This window comes from Theropithecus gelada, chromosome 4, assembly GCF_003255815.1.
Source record: "Theropithecus gelada isolate Dixy chromosome 4, Tgel_1.0, whole genome shotgun sequence".
Classification (NCBI taxonomy): Eukaryota; Metazoa; Chordata; class Mammalia; order Primates; family Cercopithecidae; genus Theropithecus; species Theropithecus gelada.
The window spans coordinates 77878299-77893143 of record NC_037671.1 but is presented as its reverse complement, the minus strand read 5'-3'; the positions used below and the strand labels follow the sequence as shown (position 1 = coordinate 77893143).

Below are 14845 nucleotides of genomic sequence, written 5' to 3'. Positions count from 1 at the left end.
ACAAGCTAATAGAAACTAATAGAAGTAAAACTGGGGAAGTCTGAGTAAGATCAATGGGTTGTATAAATGTCAGCATCCTCCTTGTGGTGTTGTACCATGTTTTGCAAAATGTTAGCATTTGGGGGAACTGGACAAAGGGTACAAAGTTTTGTAAAATGTTGCTGTTTGGGGAAACTGGATAAAGGATACAAATAATCGCTCTGTTATTTCTTGCAACTATATGTTAGTATATAATTATTGCAGTAAAAACTTCAATTTTTTTTTAATAAAAAACTAAGAACAAAAAATTAAATCCAAACCTCTTCTTTTCACAAGATTTAAATTTGCTCATTTTATTTTCCGTTCAGAATTATGGCCAGCCACAGTGGGGATTGTGCAGTTCATTAATATCATCTAGTAAAGAAATATCAACAGTATATAGTTGCACTGTGTTTTAGTATTAACTCCCTTCTTATTATGAAATCTTAAAGGAGAATTAAAGTTCAGATACCCTTGCATTTCAAAACCTTTAAAGTTGTAAGATATTGAAGTAAAAAATAAAATTATCTTCACATGAGTTCATTTTTTTTTTATTAAAGTTTAAAATTAGTGTTCCTCAACTTGTGTTGTTCAGTTTCACCTTGATGTTTGAGTTTTTTCAGTAGATGAAACCTGACCTCCCTGTCTCTGGAAAGAGTGTAGTTCTTTCAGGACTTTCAGTGTAACCTCAGGCTCTGTTGTATTGAATTTTTAAAGAGATTCCAGCTATCTATATGGAACAGATGATTATCAAAGCATAGGCCCTATCCTTAAAAAAAAAAAAAAAAAAAAAAAAAAAAAAAAACAATTTCTCACTCTTGGAAAAGTTACCGTAGGAATCACCATGTTCCCAGAATCTAATACTTGGTTTGCCAAAGACCATAGCAGGAACCAGTAGTATCAACTTGAAGTAGACAGAGTTTGTCTTTCCATTATTTCAGTCATTTAATGCCGCATGTCCTGAGCCCACAACCTATGAAATTAAACTCAGAAATCTTTATCATGTGCTTCCATCTTAAAATAAAACATCAGGAGTAGCATTCCTTTCCTGATACCTAACATTCCTTTTGGAGGAAAGTTATGTGTAAAATTCTAGATGAATGCATATGGCTTTTGTCTTTCAGTAGGCAAGAAGAATGGAGAACTGCAAAGGGAGAAGAAGAAATAAAGACTTACAGGTCAGAAGAGAAAAGAAAACACTTAACTGTTCCAAAAGAGAATAAAGTACCCACTGTCTCAAAGGTACATATTAATTATTTTGATGTTTAATATTTGCTTCTTAAGTATTGTGACCATTTGTTAATATTATAAACAGGTTAATTAATGATTAAAAATTAACATAGTAATTCTTGGTTATCTCTGGATTGTCTATTGTTTCGTATTTAAAATTTTTAATTCCATTTCTGCTTTCTAGCATACCCTTTCCCAAAGTGCCAATTCTTATATACTCATGAAATTCTAATAAATTACAGTAAAGCCTCATCAAGAGCTTTCTTTAGCTCTTCATAATCTTGTATGCCATCTTTGTACAGTCTAAAAATAGCGTTTTGTTATGTTTTTCTGTGTTCTTGTGGTGTCTTGGCATCTCTTCATTATTCTAGATAATGAAGTCAGCTAATGCTGCTATAGATAATATTTCTCATTTTCTCCATTAAGAGAGGTAGATTGTCCCTAATAGTTTTGCCTTATTGGCTTTTCTGTCATCCTACTCTGGAAAAATGTTTGCACCCAGTAGATTTCGGTTGGTCATGGCCTAATTGGAGAGAGATATGTACTTCGCTGAGTGTGAAGGAATCACAAGTATCCCTTTTTCCTTTCTTTCTTTTTTTTTTTTTTTTTTTATTTTGGAGAAAAACATCTTAGCTTGAAAATTTCAGAGCCTTAGAGTCTGAAATTGAGGAAGCCTATGTGAAACTTCTTTTTAGGTCCAAGTCACTATCTAAAGCAATTATTGAAACAAAGGGAAAATAAATAACCGGCCTTCTTCACCAGCTTCGTGTTCCTTCCTTTTTTCATTTGAGTTTTTTAAACCTCCTAAAGCAGTCTTCTTTTCTAGAATTCACTTTTCTGTTTTATTACTCATCTTTTCAAAATACTCAAGTAGTCCTTTTTTCTTTACTAAGTGTATCGTACCCTGGGATCAGTAGGACCTCAGAGTGCTAGAATTCCTATTGGTGTAATAAAGGAAAATTTCTTTCTGAAATAATCTTGTTTTTTGGTTGGTTGAGTGGTTGGCTTTTTCATGGTAAGTAGAAAGCATACCTTTTTTGCATCCTTTGCTGAGATAAACTTATATAATGATGATGAGCGTTTGTATTGCTTGCTACTGCTTTTATGGATGGAATATGTTAATATCGATTAAAATCAAAAGATGTGCTTATCTCTTAATTCAATAGTACTTCGAAGACTTTTTAAGAAATCAAAGGAATGATATGTATGTGTATACGTATATGTATGTGTGTGCATGCACACTCGCATATTTTTAGTGTCTCTCGTCACAAAAACTGAAATAACTTCAGTTATTATTTATGTGGTCAGCTAGCTATCATTTATTTTTCCCAAATTTAAATGGTTATATCCAATTTCAAGGATGTCTCATTGATTCTTTGTTTTTTTTTCTAAGACAAGACCCTGCATTTATTTCATGGATGTGATTCTCTTTTTTGTTTGGTTGGTGGGGAGATAGAGTCTCATTGTGTTACCCGGGCCGGAGTGCAATGGGACAGTCCTAACTGACTGCAGCCTTGGACTGCCTCAAGTGATCCTCTTGCCTCATCATCCCAAATAGCTGGGACTATAGGTTTGTACCACTGTGCCTGGCTAACTTTAAATTTTATTTTTTAACTTTGTAGAGACAGGGTCTTGCCATTGCCCTGGCTAGTCTTGAACTCCTGACCCCAAAGCACAATTCTCCCACATTGGCCTCCCAAAGTGCTGGGATTACAGGCATGAGCTACCATGGCTGGCCTTTGTATTCACTTTTGAGATAGCTTTATTAAGTTTTTTTGGTGTGTTTTAGGTATAAATTTTAATGTTTATTGAGTTTGTCTTCATCACTGTGTTGGGCTTTGTCAGTTTTTTAGTGCTTATTGGTTGTATTCTTATCTGCAGAAGACTTCTCACATTTATTCCAGTAGAAGAAAAACAGCCCAGCCACATGGCGTCTTGTCTTCATTGTGGCACGGTAGCTTTATGATCCCCATTTTGGTTTCCAATTTGCCTCTGCCTATTACATATGCCTCACAGCCCATTATCCTTTTTCTTACATCATTTCTGTAGGTTTGCTGTAGATACAGAAGAGTTCAGTGTTTGGTTTAGTCTTTTATCATTAATCTTTGTCTGTCATTAATTAGGAAAAAAAACAGCGTTTTTATAACTAATCAATCAGCAAGTAAATTTCAACATAACCTTGATAAGCCTTTGATTTAACTTGATGAATGTTAAAATATTTGAGTTGGTACTATAACCTCGTCCAATTAAGTAATATCTTAAATATGAACAAATGTTTTTATTGTTAGGATAAATTGTCTCACTTTGTCACCCAGGCTGTAGTGCAGTGGTGCAATCATCCCTCACTACAGCCTTGAACTCCTAGACTCAAGCAATCTTCCTGAGTAGCTGCGACTACAGGCATGCGCCACCATGCCCAGCTTGAATTTTTTTGATTAAAAAAATTTAACTTTTAAACTAAAAATCCTGCTCTTTAAACATAGTGTGAATAAATTTAATTTACTTTTTTCTAGAATCATGCTCATGAGCATTTCCTGGATCTTGGAGAATCCAAAAAGCAACAGACAAATCAACACAATTATCGTACGAGATCTGCATTGGAGGAGACTCCTAGACCCTCAGAAGAGATAGAAAATGGCACTAGTTCTTCAGATGTAAGATATCAGCACATTCATAAATTAGATGTCATTTTTACTTATTTTTTTAAATATGAGTTTCATTCTTTGCATTTATTGATATGTTTGTGGATGTAGTTTAAATATGGCATTTTGGGGTATTATGATACAGCTTTTATTTTCTAAAAATCTATTTCTAGGCATGGCACACATACACATAATTTCAAATCCACAAAATAAAGTCATGTGAATTAATTATTCTTATTTTATAGATAAGGATGCTGAGGCTCCAAGATATTTAGATTATACAATCACCTATTAAGAGGTAGAGCAGGGATTAAATGCAAGTTTGTTTTACCTTAAAGCCAAGCTTTTTAAGTGGTACTGTGAAGCTGTAGTATGTATAGTGTAAGTATAACAGCAAATCAGTAAGTATTTGGCAGTCTTTGTTAGTTTTTAATCTCTGTACCAGTTTATAGCTTTCTCAGTGTAATTTTTAAATACTCTTCATGCGTCATTATTTCAGTAAATATTACTGTCCTTACTAAATTATGTATTGTTTCAGTGAAGGCAATCAGTTTGCAGTCATAAACCAATCTTATTAAGCAGTTAAACCATGTCCATTCCTCTTTTCTTCTCAGCCCTCCCCATCACCTTCCTTCTTTACAGGTTAGAGATGTAATCATTTTAGATATTGACTACTATACACTTTTGAAGCCATGTTGTGCTTTGAAATGCTAGGCGTTTATGAGAATTATCTAAATAAATTCTCTTTGGCCAGGGCAACATTAACTCAAACTGAGAGTATTCTAACCACAATTTAAGTTAGTCTCCAATGGCTTTGGGTCCTCATATGGCCAGGTCAAAATGATATATTCATTCTGGCAAAAAAAGAGAAATATACTGATTATATAAACTTGACTCATGGTAATTTGGATAGACATAATAAACATAAAATACATGTGGGCTAATTATCTTACAAAATGTCTCTATTTTTGAAAGAGTTTCCTCTAAATATTGTTTCTATATAATATTTGAAATATTCTGTTTATTAGAAACTTAAGAACTGTATTTCCAGAAACACATCTGTTATAATAAGTCCTTCAAGTGTCTTCAAAACTAATTTATTTATGCTTTAACATCCTTTTAGAAATTTAGAATATATTTCTAGAGGAGCCCATTGAGAACAAAGTATCACTTTGGGCACAGTATACTAATTAATTGGAAGGAACTCTGGTTTTTTCGTTGAAATGTTTTGTACTGTAGTATTTCATACTTGTAATGTAGGAATAATTCTGTTTATTTTTCCCCCCTTTAAGGAAGTAACACATGAAATGTGGGAAAAGTCATATCACTTGCTTAGATTTATTTGTTATATTGAGCAGTGATTAAATTTGTTAATAAAATATGCTTTTTGTTAATAAAATATGCAAATGTGATTTTTTTCATTTTTGCTTAGTTTTCATAACTGTGGAATAGACATATAATTCACATTCTTCATTAAAACATCAAAATAGGAAAACTTTTGTCCCAAATATATTATTTTATTTAAATATTAAAATAATCCACCCCATTGTCCTCTTTAAAAGTTACCTGAATATGCCCAGCAAGTAACACCATTCTTGTGGAATGTTGTCCAGGGTTTGGACTAAAGTGACCTGGGCTTAAATCAAGTTTTGTTGCTTATTAGTTGTGCCGCCTTGGGCAAAGTTCTCAACTTTTTAAAGCTTTAGTTTGTTTTATTTAAATAACTCTCTCTATCACCAATAGTGCGTTGTCAAGCCCAAATGGGGTGATACATACAAAGTGCTTAGAATAGTTTGTAACATACAGTAAAAGCTTAATAAATACGAGATGTTACTGTTATTGGAGCATGAAGTTTATTTAAGCGAGGAAGACATGCAATATTTTTGCCATCAAAAAATCCAACTTTATGAAGAAAATGCTCTCACAGATAATATTCTTTGTTGACTCATGAATATTTACTAAAGAGAAACAGAGTGTTGGAGTATTTTTTAGTCCTTTACCATTTGGATAAAATAAGACCAGAAGTGGAACATCCTTTTGAATATGGGAAAGCTGTTTTAATAAGTAAAACATAGATGTGCCTGTAATAAATAAACACAAATGTGCCTTCTCAAAGCACCCATAGAAAAGAAAGCTTTGTATTTTGAAAAGGCTAAGAAGTAATAATTTCAAATGTAAATATGGAATTTGATATAATTTTATCTAGAAGATACGTTGTGAGGCTTTTAAAATGGTAATCTGTAGGATTGCTCTGAATCCAATGTTAGTAAGTATTATGTCTTTATATACATTTAAGTATTCTCATTTATTTGTAAAAAAAAAAAAAAAAAGTAAAAGCTGTTTTTTGCAACTAATTTTTTAAAGAGAAGCAGCTAACTCTTATTATTTTATTATTATTGGTTATTTTTGAGACAGTCTCTTTCTGGAGTGTAGCAGTGCAATCTCAGCTCATGGCAACCTCTGCCTCCTGGGTTCAAGCGATTCCGTGCCTCAGTCTCCCAAGTAGCTGGGATTACAGGCATCCGCCACCATTCCCAGCTAATTTTTTTTTTGTATTTTAGTAGAGACAGGGTGTCGCCACGTTGGCCAGGCTGGTCTCGAACCCCTGACCTTAAGTGATCCGCCCACGTCAACCTCTCAAAGTGTTGGAATTACAGGCATGAGCCACGACACCCTTTGCAACTAATTTAAATCAAATTTTAAATATCCCAATATGACTGATACTATAAGATATCACTGATATTTTCTGTAATCATAAAATGTTATTTTATAAAATTATGCAATAAGACATGTATTCAACATATCTTAGGAAGGTGAAGTAGTTGCTGTCAGTGGTGGAACATCTGAAGAAGAAGAGAGAGCATGGCACAGTGATGGCAGTTCTAGGTAAATGAATGATTTTTATTTCTCCAAATGTTATATAAAATCTTTAGAAAGGTGATTTTTTTTTAAAACCAGCAACACGTTTCAGGTTCTTCAGAGAGTTTTGGAAGTTATATGAAATGTAGATTTTCTGATATATGTTCTCTATAGAAAATAATTTTTTGGTGATTACAACTGGATCTGCAAAATGATGCTTTTAACTTTATCTTCTTATTTAGTATTTTTTTTTATGAATACTATTATAATGTTGAATTGCAAGCCAGTTTCATTACTGGTTTTGAAAAGTGTGAAGTTAAGGAAGTAATGCAAGCCCCCTGAGTTAACTATCTTAAATGTAGTGGAATTTATGGAATACTAATGATAAGAGGAATAAGCTCTCCTTTTTCTTGTTATCCCTACCTTATTTGACCAGGCCAGTGAGGATTCCAACTCCTTATACTGGCGATTCACATTGTTGCAGGGCTTATGACCTTGGCTAACTTTTCAAGGTCTTAGTAGCAAGAAGAGAGTATAGCCTTTGGGGATGGCAGTTATGATTAGCTGCTAAACTTATCCCCCACCTTAGTGGCTCTTAAAATAGAAGAGACAAAGTATGAAGTAGAGGCTGTAAGAGTTCCTCAGTTCTACAATCAAGGGCTCTCCTATTCTCACAGTAATGATTTCTGGTAATGATGTGCAAATGTGTGTGGTTTTATCTAGTAGTTTTCTGTATTCAGAACAGGTCAGTGAAGGAAACATTGAAGTTCTTTTGGCTCAACAATGGAATCAGAGTATTTCAAACCCTGAGATGACATAGGGGTTCCTGTATTAAAAGAGTAGTGGTGGTTTTAGCAGTTGAGGACAGTTGTAAAGAATGCTGGGCTCTGGAGTTTGTAATTATGTTTATGCTGACAGCAGAAGATCTTCTGTAAGAGCCAAGTACTCTAGAGAGTGATAACTGTGTGATTTGGCAGGTACCATTTACAGTGGCCTTGGCTGGAGCTAGTATAAATAAAATGCTCATAAGTTGAAGACAACCTGTTTTAGAATAGCATATCTGAAAATAGTTTAAGTTCTTAAAAATCATTTTAAATTTCATAGTGAAATGACTAAATCATGTTAGAAAACATCTGAATTATTTGATTCTTATCTGGGATGATTAGAATAATCAGAGATTTAGGTATGTGCTTATAAAGAACATTTGGACAGTGGAGGGGGTAGTGGGGAGGGTTAATGACAATGGAATAAAGCTCCAGTAAAATCTGCTTTTTCCACGTTAATGTTAACAGCAGTATTTTTAGAGGCATGAGGTTATACATCATTAAATCTAGGCAAGCTAATTATTGCTTTTAACATAACTTAGATTCCTTTAAGACATTTATGTTCATAAAATTGTCAAAATAAGTAAATATGCTCACATACTAAAATTACTATAGAAGATAATACAACTAGATTCTTTATTTTACAACATGATTGGTTCAGTAAATCGTTTGTCAATGAAGGTAAACTAAAAAGAAATGACAAACATGATTGGAAGCAGTATACAAAATATAGTAAGGCCTGTATTTTCTGAATCATGGCATGCTTTGAAGCATAAGATACACCTAAGGTGTAGGTAGGTAGAATAATTTTATCTAAATGAAATTTCATTACTTTACATGCAGAGTAAAGTTTGCAAACACAGTCTTTCCCCTGGGCAGGAACACTTCTGACTCTGCCAGTTCAATATCCAGCTACCTTGAGAGCACTAGTGCTGGACCATAAGAGTTCCCTCTGTCTGAACTACCACTTCCTCTTAAAAAAGGAATCCCCATATCTCCTCAATGTTGACACCTTCTGTGCTCTCCAGGGTTATCTTTATGCTGTCACTAGAACTGAGAAAAGTGACCCCCTCTTCCTTATTTTTATATACCCACAGAATTTGTAACATATGCAACACTCAGAAGTCAATATTTTTCTTAAAATCTTGAAAGGTACTTAAATTTGTTTATTCACTTAAAGTTGTGTCTTTATGTATCTTCAGGTTTTGGGGGAGGTTTTTTTTCTTTTGCAATATTTAAGTAAAGCCTGTAGAATTTTAAGAAACTTTTGAAGATGAGTTGAAAATTAGGGAAGTATTTTTTTGTTAGTTTAAGTATTTGTTTTGTCATTTCTCTTTATTATAATCTTTCTTTTCATTTTTATAAAACAAGTCTTAAAATTTTATCTTGTGTGTTACCTAAAAATCCCTTCTGTCCTTCTAGTGACTACTCCAGTGATTACTCTGACTGGACAGCAGATGCAGGAATTAATCTGCAGCCACCAAAGAAAGTTCCTAAGAATAAAACCAAGAAAGCAGAAAGCAGTTCAGATGAAGAAGAAGAATCTGAAAAACAGAAGCAAAAACAGATCAAAAAGGAAAAGAAAAAAGTAAATGAAGAAAAAGATGGACCAATATCACCAAAGAAAAAGAAGCCCAAAGAAAGAAAACAAAAGGTTTGGTTTTTAAAATTACAAATTTGGTGTTTTCTAGGGAAACAGTTTAAAGCACACATGTTGAAGTACAATTGATCACAAACATTGTTGAAGTGTATCAGCAAATAATAATAGAAAAAACTCAGAAGTACACAGTAGTAAAAAAGTATACCTAAATATATTTAGTTTATTCGAGTTTTTAGATATTTAGCATGTAAAAATATTTACTTACAAAATTGCCATATCCTAAATACTGAAATTTAATCTTAAAAAGATCAGATTTTTCTTGACAGTCTGGTGGAATTTATTTATGTGAAATACATAATGATACAAAACATATAGTATATTAGTCTATGAATTGCCTTTATGTTTAACTATCCTTATTAATTGTTATTGCTGAAAATAAACAAAGTCTTTGAGGAACATCACACAGAGTAGAAATGACACAGCTTGTCACAATTGATCCCAAGGCAAATATGAAGCTAAAGTGGGGTAAGATGGGCTTGTAACATTCCTTCATTAATCTAAAGTGTGTGAGCCATAAGTTTTCAGTCCTTTGGTCAGTAGCAGTATTGATTTGATTACCACAGTTAAGTCTGGACAATTTGAGAAAAAACAGAGAACGTAAGAAATATTATAGGAAGAATATCTGTCAGCTCGTATGGAGTTGAAATTCTTTAACATAGGAATGAAAGTGAGAGCTGTTTAATTTTTGTTCTAAAGTAAATACAACACGAGGGGCATGTTTTCTGCTTCCCTAAAGACTGTAAATGGGAAGCAGTATTTGATTAAAAGGAAGATTTGTTTGTAACCTCTACCATTTAAGTATAAGTTGTCATTTGTAGAATTAAATAGTGGGAGACCATAGGGTCTTTATTCCCACAGAGCTTTCAAAATGCATAAGAATATAATATATCTGTTTTGTTTTAAGTGTTTATTTTATCTACATTTGTTGAGTTATTGTTTCAGCTTTATAATTAATTTAGATTCCACAGCTGCTATTTTTCTTGTTGCCTCTTTTGCTTTTGTTTGGGGAAGCTTTACCAAAGAGAATGCCACACAGTTACCACAGTTTTTCTTTTCTACCTTGTCAGTGATGATAAATGTAGTCTGATTTGTTATTTTATATATGTAGTAGACAGATTGGTTAAAGAAAACTGATTTAGCCATGTGTCTGGCTAATAAGGTAAATATTCTTTTTCATCTCAGGACAATTTTGGTGAACTTTTGAGGTTTGCAGTGATAAGTCACTGTGAGAACAGTTCTTTCATCCCAAGAGTACAGTTTGCTTCATCTGGTCCCCTTAATTTGATAATTTTCCTCAAACTAATACCATGGGCTTCTTCATGCACTGGCACATGTAGATCTGTTGTTAACATTTGGCATATTTTAATTTCACTGTGTTGTTGTGACAAAGTATTGTGATGGGATGACTCTTCCAATAGAATTATGTGGGTCACTTTAAATATGGTAAGGTTAGGATACTGGAGGGTATTCCCTTTAGTTTAAATTTTGTTCACATGCCTAGCAGTGATGTAACAGTAGATGGACTTGTTCTTATTCCCTAGTCCTCTAGTTATCTTGAATAAACATACAAGTATTTCCCTTCTTAAACAGGGTCTTCTTATGTTGGAATTTCAGATGAGATTTCCTAGAGGAAATAAGATTTGAGCTGTGCCTAGAAGCATTCCCATGGTTGGAAAGGAAAGAAATTATTTATGCTTTCCATATTTTAAAAAAAACTCAAATCATGGAGCTGGAAATCTTAAAGAATACTCAATGCATTCTTAACCCCTTAATGGTTGTAATTAATAAGAGACAGAAATCTTCCTCAACCAAACATTCTAAGTTCCTCAGGAATTATTGGGCTGTAAGATTTGTCTTCATAATGATTTTTGGTGATGCCAAAGTCTTTCAGTCATACATACGATTATTCTTATTTAATATACAACTTACCTGTCTTGGTGTAAAAGTTGTTAGCTTCCCCATTGAACATAGATAATTCCTTATAGGGAGAAATACTTGCCTAGCAATTAATAGTCCATATTGAGGCTAGAATTATGATTTTCAAACTTTTCTGTCTTTTCCTTTTTATTAGTCACAGGAAACCCTTTTCAAACAAACATAGCTCCTCAGTATACAAAACAGATAAAATCAGAACTGCTCTGAATAAAACACAGTGGAAGTTCCTGGGTTGTGGGATCTCTCTGATATACTCAGTGCATAACATAATTGCTACTTTATTTGCAACTGTGCATATATCAAATTACTGTTTGGATATCAATTTACTCCTCACATCTAACACCTACAAAACTTACCAAGCTTTTTTCTCAAACCCGCTGTACCCCACCCCTCTTTATCTCAGTAATGTGATGACTCTCTTAGTTGTTTATACCAGAAACCCTGGAGATATCTTTGATTCCTCTTTTTCTCTCATAGTCCACATCTAGTCCATCAGGGAATTAATTATCTAATGAATTGTAAATATATTCAGCACTTTACTGTTTTTCACCACTCCACTGCTATCACATTGGTGTGAATCACCCTGAACTCTCATTTATATTACGGTGGTAGCATCCTACGTGTCTTCCTGTTTCTCCTTTTTTCTCCCTAGGGTCTATTCTTTAAAGCATAGGTTGACAGATTTTTTTCTACAGAAGGCCAGCTACTCTGCCATAATAGCATTTATAGATAATACACAAATGGGTATAGCTGTGTTCCAATAAAAATATATGAAAATTGTGGCAGGCTGGACTTGCCCTTGAGGGTCATGATTTGCCAATCCTTGTTCTGATGCATCCAGAGTGATCCTTTTAAAATATAAGTGAGATCGTACTATGCTTCTACCTAAAATTCTGTAATGAACCCATCTCATGTATAGTAAATATCAAAGACCTTTACCCTAAGTCTTCAGGGTAGTGCTCTTGATGTGTTTGACTGAGAAACAGTATGGTGTGGCTAATAGGAAAAAGAGGAAAATGATAACTACTACAGTTGGGAAGCAGTAGTAGTACTTATTGCAAATAGTGTTCTCTGATACCGTGTTATAAGCATTACTTCTTTTAGTAAACAAGTATTATTTTATAGTGATAATTACAGTACCTTGTTTTTTAAAAAACATGAGTAAAATGTAGCAGTCTTAGTGTACAGTCGTCTTTAATGTTTTACATGTGATTCACAAAAGACTTTAATCAGTTGCATAACATTTTTTTACTTATAAAAATACTAGGTTTCAAATAGTCTTAGAAAGTTCATTTTTTTCTGAGTCTAAGGTAACAACATCAAGACCATTGTGGCCACTTGCGGGTGACCAGCAAAGTTAAGGAACTTTCTCAGAGGCATAGTTTCTCATGCTATGTAGAAGTATAATGTCCAGCTTATGGAAATAATTAGCCTTCTATATCTTGCACTACTCAGCTCCTATGAGAAGATCTTACTTAGTTCTAACTTACTAGAACTAGGATAAAAAAAAAAAAAAACTCTAGGGTATCTTGGTTTGTTATATGGAATGTTTATAAAATTGATAGCATTTTGAAAGGAAAGGAGAATACACAGAGCTTGTACTTTGGGGTTTGTGGGGATATCTTGTTACCTTGTTGTGAGTGTTGGCTGTGGAATTTTGGGTTTTGCTTCTAGTTAGTTCTCTTTGTAGACAGTGATTTGGAGAGATTGAATAACTCTGTAGCCACTGCTGCCATTTTTTTCCAGGGTAAGTGTTTTGTTGCTTAAAGGATCATCATCTCTCAGTAGTCATGGAAGATTGGTCCCAGGACCCTGTAGATAACAAAATCCAGGGATGTTCAAGTCTCTTATAAAAAATGGCATAGTATTTGCATGTGACCTACACACAGTCTCCTATATATACTTTAAATCATCTCTAGATTATTTATAATACCTAATACAGTGCCTACACATCATTTTATTTGTGTGGATTCAGCATAGTATTCAGAATGTAGCATGGTTCTGCCTATTGGAACTTTGTGGACTTTTTTTCCCAAATATTTTCAGTCAAGGTTGGTTGAATGCATGGATGCAGAACCCATGGATACACAGGGCCAACTGTATATAATATTGTACAGTGGTGCCCTTCCCCTTTTATTCAATTATCTTTATAGTTATTTTAAAGAGTAGATTGGTGGATTAATGCTTTTCTGATGATTACTTAACAATGTTCTAAATTTTGTCAGAGATTGGCTGTGGGAGAACTAACTGAAAACGGTTTGACATTAGAAGAATGGTTGCCGTCAACATGGATTACAGATACTATTCCCCGGAGATGTCCATTTGTGCCACAGATGGGCGATGAGGTACTTTAAAAGTTTTAAATTATCCTTTTTTCCTCACATAGTTTTAAACATTTTTAATAGCTCTTGAAATAGACTTCTAGAAAATTGAATCAGTTTTATAAAGTATCTCATTCTAGATGTTTGTATCTATGTATGGAGAAAGTACAATTAGGAGGGAAAATCTAATGATAATCCTCTTTGAAGCTGCTGTAAATCTAAATATCATAAGAATGAAAATTTTGTTAGTGTTTTAAAAAAGGAATGTATGTTTTAATAAGAGGAGTTTTATTGTCAGCTTTATCTTTTTAAATTAAAATATATTCATTTATCTTAAGGCTTAATGTATAACATATTAAAGGAAAAATGAAATTTAGCACCTTATTTTCATTTAATTTTATTTCAAAAAGTGTTGTGTTTTGTTTACCCACAATGTTCATAGTTTATTAGATCTTTAAAAAATCTTTAATCTTAGAATAAGAAATACTATTTAATTTTTAAGAAACTGAGGATGAGACCATTGTTTTAGAATATGTACTTGTGAATTTAGAATGAAAATGTAAGAACTGGTCTCAACATTTCTTACTCAAGGTTAGTGTCTCCTTATTTTGTACACAAATTTTAATAGGAGTGTTATCTGGTGTCCAACAGATTGACCATAAATAAATTGGGACTTAAAATAGAAGCTTCTTTAGCAAAGCATACGAATTAACAGTATCAGTGGTAATTGACACTTTAAGAAAACAAAGAAAACAAAAACTTTTTAATGCTAGAGTGATTCTAAAGAACAGTCCGAATGAATTTATTTAGAAATCCTACTTGCCTCATAAGACTTGAGCACAGAGCATTACCACGTTGTTGTAGTATAGTACAGTGATAGATCTTAACATCCTGTAGCATTAAGATGTGAAATTATATTTTAATACATTATTTCACCGTGGCCAGAAAAGTTTGTAATTCCTTGTTGAATGATTTCCTTTCAAAGTGGTTAGGTTGTCTTTTTAACTGCTGGTGCTTGAAGGTGCTTGAAGGTCTTCATTATTCAGCACTATTCCATCATTTAAAGTTCCAGCCAACTGGAACAATAATGGTATTAATGAATAGAATGAAAGTATGGGGGATAGTGGCGATCCCAAAATGTTACTAAAAACTTAGCGTTTTTAAACACGCTCTTCTACTAGTGGGTGTCAGACTGCTGTCTCAAGTACTAGTTCTCCAAGACAGTAGTCAGGAGTCACTTAAATTTGATCTTCATGAAATGGGGGTAAATGTATGCCCTGCTGTCTTACTAGGATTTGTGTAAGGATTAAAATACATGTGAAAGTACATTTTTCATTTTAATGTTTTCTGCATGTG

General features: G+C 33.3%; 1 protein-coding gene across 2 annotated transcripts in view; it reads left to right on the top strand.

Annotated features, from left to right (window-relative positions):
- The window catches only part of PHIP (pleckstrin homology domain interacting protein), a 138393-nt gene that overhangs the window by 87897 nt on the left and 35651 nt on the right, over positions 1-14845 (top strand). The window contains exons 20-24 of one of the 2 annotated variants that reach the window (XM_025381903.1): positions 1146-1260; positions 3762-3902; positions 6700-6776; positions 8996-9227; positions 13394-13513. In XM_025381903.1, coding sequence (XP_025237688.1) covers positions 1146-1260; positions 3762-3902; positions 6700-6776; positions 8996-9227; positions 13394-13513 — 685 coding nt within the window. Of the gene's footprint in view, positions 1-1142; positions 1261-3761; positions 3903-6699; positions 6777-8995; positions 9228-13393; positions 13514-14845 lie in introns of both variants that reach the window. The other variant, XM_025381902.1, reaches the window with a different exon arrangement.